The 5,423-nt window shown below is 38.4% G+C and overlaps 1 protein-coding gene across 1 annotated transcript; it reads right to left on the bottom strand.

Annotated features, from left to right (window-relative positions):
• Positions 1-3,071: 3,071 nt before the first annotated feature.
• Positions 3,072-4,718, bottom strand: LOC102301452 (the record flags this gene model as incomplete). The annotated part of the gene is given in 1 exon segment (XM_005953350.2): positions 3,072-4,718. A coding segment is annotated over 1 exon segment (1,306 nt), but the record flags the coding sequence as incomplete, so codon positions are not given.
• Between the last annotated feature and the right edge of the window lie 705 nt (positions 4,719-5,423).

Raw genomic sequence — 5,423 nt, 5'->3', positions numbered from 1 at the left:
GGCTGAATATTTCTCACCACACCATGCATGGATGAGAGGTATATCTGGATCCTGCTTAGTTAAAAAAAATTCTTAAGAATTTCAAGACAATGTCTCCCATTTTTGAAATGTTTATTAATTTCAAATGTTTGCCCTTCCCAGTGGTGCAGTCACCTCTATGTCGCCCTCTGTGCCATCTCTGGTAAACTTTTCATGTCAATCTATCCATTCGTTTCTGAGCATTACCACAAACAATACAACAAAAACCTCCAAAACCTCCCTGGAAACTTCTCAAAGACCCCCTGCGCCTCATTGCAGATCTCTGCTGCCTGCTCAAGGACCACTAGAACCTCTTCAAGGACTTCTTAAACCAGATCAAGGCCATGCATGTTCTCCTGAACCTCTCACAGCCTCCCCATAGAGATCAACAACCTAATCAAGCACCTCCATGACCCCTTTAAGACCTCTGCTACCCCCAAAAGAGTCTCTACCTCCTCCTCAAGGACTTTTCCTATTTTCTCCAGGACTCCCACATTACAACAGAGAATCCTGTTCTCTGATTGGCTGTCAGCTGTCTATTAAAGACAGAGTCCAGGTAAACCAGTTAAACCTTATATATAAACTACAGCATTACAGGACTGCCTGGAACCTCCTCAATGACCTCTGATGAGTCCTGAAGGACCCCCAAGCACCTCTGGAAACTCTTCAAAGAAAAAACTATGCAGAGAGACAACAGACAATGTAGTTTAGCTTTGTACAATTCGATCTATGAATATGTCACTGATTTCTCCTCACATTTAAACATTTACATTGAATAATACATTATATATGAACCTTTTCTGTATGATATAAATCACAGCTCTGTGATGTAAAACATCATCTGACAATTTCATTTTGTTTTGTAATTTTTAAAAGTTTAAATGATGATATTACTTTTCTCATAAAGAGGTAAAGGAAAACAAAAATGTGATCTGGTCAATGAAAACACATCACCAAGATCTGAAAATATTTAACCACGTCTTCTGAGAAAAATAAGAAACATGATCATGCTTTGAAAACTGACAGAGAAAAAAATAAAACAGATCAATTCTCATAAAATGTCTAATAATAAACGAATGAATAAAAATAAAATGTGTTTACATTGGTTGTCAGTATTTTATGTAAAATATAAAACCAATGTAATCCAGTTTGCCTCAATATATTATACATTTTGCTTTACTTTGAAATGTATAATATAAGTATATGTATGTATTATGAACTTTATGGTACATTTATGACCATATGTCAGGTCAAATCTTATTTTAATTTTACACTACATTTTATTATTTCTTTTTCTTCCACATTTAATTTTCTTTCTTCAGTTTTTGTTATAACTAAAATAGAAATAAAATAGAGCTAAAGAGCCCTCTGACACTCATTTTTCACTTCATATTGTTATCGTGTGATCTCATTGTGTTGTGTTTGTGTTTATTTGATCTCAGTTATCTATTCTATCTAAATTTTTAGGCAATTTTATCTTTTTATCTGCACCATCACTCCAAGAGCTGTTAAATGGTGTTTCACTGTTTTGGAAACAATGACAAAAAGTTCTGTTCTATTCTATAATGTCATTTCTACCAGTAGAAGAAAACAGAAAAGTTTAATGTCTCTAAACCTCAGTGTCATCTGACATAAATCAAACAACTGGAGGAAGTTACATTTTAGGAAAGACACAATGTTTATTTAAAAGTTTATAACTTTTACAGGATCTTTCTGAAGCTGTTTTATCCTCATTTGTTACTTTATTTTGTGATTTTCCAACTTTTCCAGAGAGGGGCTCCGTAACAGTGTTTTACCTGCAGTACAAGTCAGATCCAACCATCCTGCTCTTTGTGTTTTCTTCTCTTCTATTCCTGAAGGGGTGAGTCCAAATCACACAAACAGGTGCCTCTCTCTCTCTGTGCCTGTGGCCCCGCCCCTCCCTGACCTGCCAGTCCCAGCTTGTCCTCCCCCTCCTCCTCCTCAGTTCACATCCTGTTTCACAGACCTGCAGAACAACAGCGCCCTCTGGCTGCGCAGGTGGTGCATCATTTAGTTCAGGGGCTCAAAAAACCTTTTGATAACAAACCACAGAATTAAACATTGAGCATTATAAATTATTTATGTATATGCAGTTTTTCTATAGTTTTATACTTTGTGCCTTGCTTTTCTCCTTTAATCCTCTTGCTTTTTATTCATTCGTTTCCTTATTTATGTCTGAACTCTGGGGGTCAAAGATAAATGTCATTTTGATATTCTATATGTTCTGAACACATAACAGGTTTGACAATAAAGGTAACTTTAACTCTTTTGACCTTTAATTATCCCTCCTCTGTATAAATTTCAGTGTGTAACTATTCCTGAGCTTTGAGAAAATTCAGACAAAATTTACATCAAAATCTGTGGTTCAGTTAGGAATAGTGTTCAGTGTTATTCAATGTGATATAATTGCTCTAACTGAAAAACCAACAGAACAAAAGTGTTTTTAGGAGGTCTGATACTGAATTGCTCAAACGTATTTGTACAAAAGCTGTGAAATTGTTCACTTCTGTGAATCACGTTTAAGGCCGATGTGAACAGTTCGTAACTAAAAGTAAAGATGGTCAACAAATACCTCCATAAATGATCAATATTTGCAACGTTATTCAGAACAAAATGCAGTCTGTTGAAAAGAGTAAACTCTGTGGGTTTGTGTAATTCAGCAGCTAATTCAGAAGGTTTGTTATATCTGGCTCCAGCAGCTGCACATGTCGATTGTGGGTTTGTCACATTTAAAATGCCTTTAAATATAAATGTAATAAAAATAATAAAATGTACAATAGGAAAAGTTACTGAGGTGAAAATCCGTGAGAAAGTCTCAGAGAGGTTTAAGCTGAAGCAACAGACTAATTAAAAATTCCTCAAACCAAGATGGATTTAATGTGAACAGCTGTTGTAAATATTTTGTTTTTTAAAACCAATGACCCACAGAAAGTATGATCATTAGTTTGTCCTCGCAGGCTTTGTGATATTATCCTCACAAAATATTTGTTTTCGCCAAACTGTAAAAATGAAATGAAATGTCTTTAAAGAAATGTGTTTATTTGGCATTATCTTTATTATTGTTTGAATAAATGCATCGTACAAAGTACAAATATAGAATTTTAATTGGGTCATTTTACACTGTTTCACTACAGAATTGCTTTTTAAGCCTGAAACACAATGAATTGATAGATATTAAACTATATTTGCAACAAAAATGAAATCAAAATGGAAGACTACTGTTATCTTCATGTGATGGTACAAAGCCTCAGAATAACTCAGGCTTATCGTCTGACAGTTGTCTGGTTATTATGTGATTGAGCAACTGATGAAGAAATAAAGTTAATAGAGTTTTCTGTCTCATTCATTAGCTACATATGTTTCAGTGATAATATTAATGACGTTTGCGACAGCTGTTGTCGTTGTTTATTGGTTGGTCAGTCACTTCCAGTGAAACCGTGGCTCGGTTCCGTAAACTCTCCCTGAGGGCCAAACGCATGTACTCAAGTGGAGTGTCAACAGGGGCTTCATTGTGTGCCAGAGTTGTGCTTTCTCCACTAACACGTTGGCTCTTCACCTGGACCTGCAGGTTGTAATACTGCTGATTACTCCTGTTAAACAGACCCTGTAGGTCAATGCGAAGGTTTCTTGATGTAACCAAGTTGGACCTGGCCTGTTGGCCCAGGCCCCGGCCGTCCCATTGGTTAATTAAATCTAATGCTTCTTTACGGTAATTATGAGAGTCTGCGATGGCTTGGTGATTTACTACTGCTTCGAACATGGTCACTCTCCTCCTGTTGTTGTCCTCCCGAGTACAGATCACCTGTGGCGGGTTAGTTTGATTGGGTTTCTTGGGTTGCCGTTTGGTGTGGTGTGGCACAGAATACCTGCACTCTCCAGGAGAGATGACTCCACAGTAATCCCAGTTATTGTTGTCTGTTGTGTAGCACCAGCTATATCCCTTGCCATGGTCTCCACAATTGTGATCTGAGCGACAAGGCACACCTCTGTAGGTGACGTCTGGCGCAGGTGAGCAGTAGCCCCAGCTACCATGAATGTGGCACCAGAAGTAACGAGAATACTGGCAGTCATCAGTGCAGCGTTTTCGGGATATGGTGTCATGAATCACTGCCTTTGGCTCCACTCGTCCACACTTGTCCCAGCCTCCTTTGTCCAAATAGCACCAGTGGTAATCTCGTCCATGTGTGTCACAGGGATGGTCTTGGCGACAGGCGTTGCCTTTGTAATCAACGTTTCTTCTTGGTGAGCAGTAATCCCACCCCTTTGTGGAATGGCACCAGTAGTAGTTCTTACCGCGCGTTTCACAGCTATCATAACACGGCATACCATATGTTAAGGTGTAATGGTTTAAGTCCTCTATCACATCTCCACAGTATCCCAAACCCGAGGCTGTTTCACACTGGTAGTAGCCATGGTCCTGCTGCTCACAGCAATAAAAGCACACGTTTCCCTTGTAGTCCACCCCACTCATTGGTGAACAGTACTGTAGTTCTTCTGTGCCATCTGTCTTGTGTACTGTGCACTGGTATGTCTGCAATAAGCCCTGAGGATGACAGTCGCCGGTGCATTTTATCCCAAGGTGGCTGTAGAATGTTTTTCCAGAGGTGGACCATGGAGAGACGCAAAGGACAAGAGTGAGGAAGAGTGAGGGGAGTCTCCTTTGATCCTTCATTTTAGCTCTGTAGAGGACGAGAGAGAGGAGAACAACTCTTTACAATCATACATCAGTAAGAGCAGGAAACACAACACCAAACTGACGTATGTCTGCTCATATTGTCGGGCTTTGTTACAGTGAGATGCTGATGGTAGTTTGGGTTGCGATCATGGACCCTCTGGGCTCTATCCTGGCCATTTGTGGCCACTTCACTTTTCTTTTTTCAACCATTTTCGTTCTGTTAATGCAAGTGGAATGAAACTTCCCAAAGGTGTGTGTTTTTTTCAGATTTTTTAATTTTCAACATCAGCTCCTTAATAATGTCAATAATATTCACTATACAACAAATAGTTCCTCTTGACTCTATCGTGGCCATTTGTGGCCAATTGAAACCCATTATAACCACCTTTTTTGACTCCTTGTTATTGACAGTACTATATCATGCGATTTAGGTAAAACTGCTTTCATTCTAAACTCAACACGTGAAAATTGTAGTTTTTAATGTTTTTTACCAAATTACATCATTTACCCATTTTTGGCCAAACAAGCAATTTCATGTAATATCCTGAGTTTCTAGTAGCAGCCTTTGATGGCCTACCACACTCCAATGGACCAAAATAATGAAACAATTTTGACATAGGTTTGATCTTAAGGATCTAATAGTTTGTGTTTGTGCATGACATTGCACTACAAACATGTATTTGCAAGATAGACTGGAATAAATTCAAAC

Source organism: Haplochromis burtoni, unplaced genomic scaffold, assembly GCF_018398535.1.
Source record: "Haplochromis burtoni strain Fernald_Lab_line unplaced genomic scaffold, NCSU_Asbu1 Contig_3854, whole genome shotgun sequence".
Lineage (NCBI taxonomy): Eukaryota > Metazoa > Chordata > Actinopteri > Cichliformes > Cichlidae > Haplochromis > Haplochromis burtoni.
Note: the sequence above shows the minus strand (reverse complement) of the source record. Positions and strands in the feature narration are given on the sequence as shown.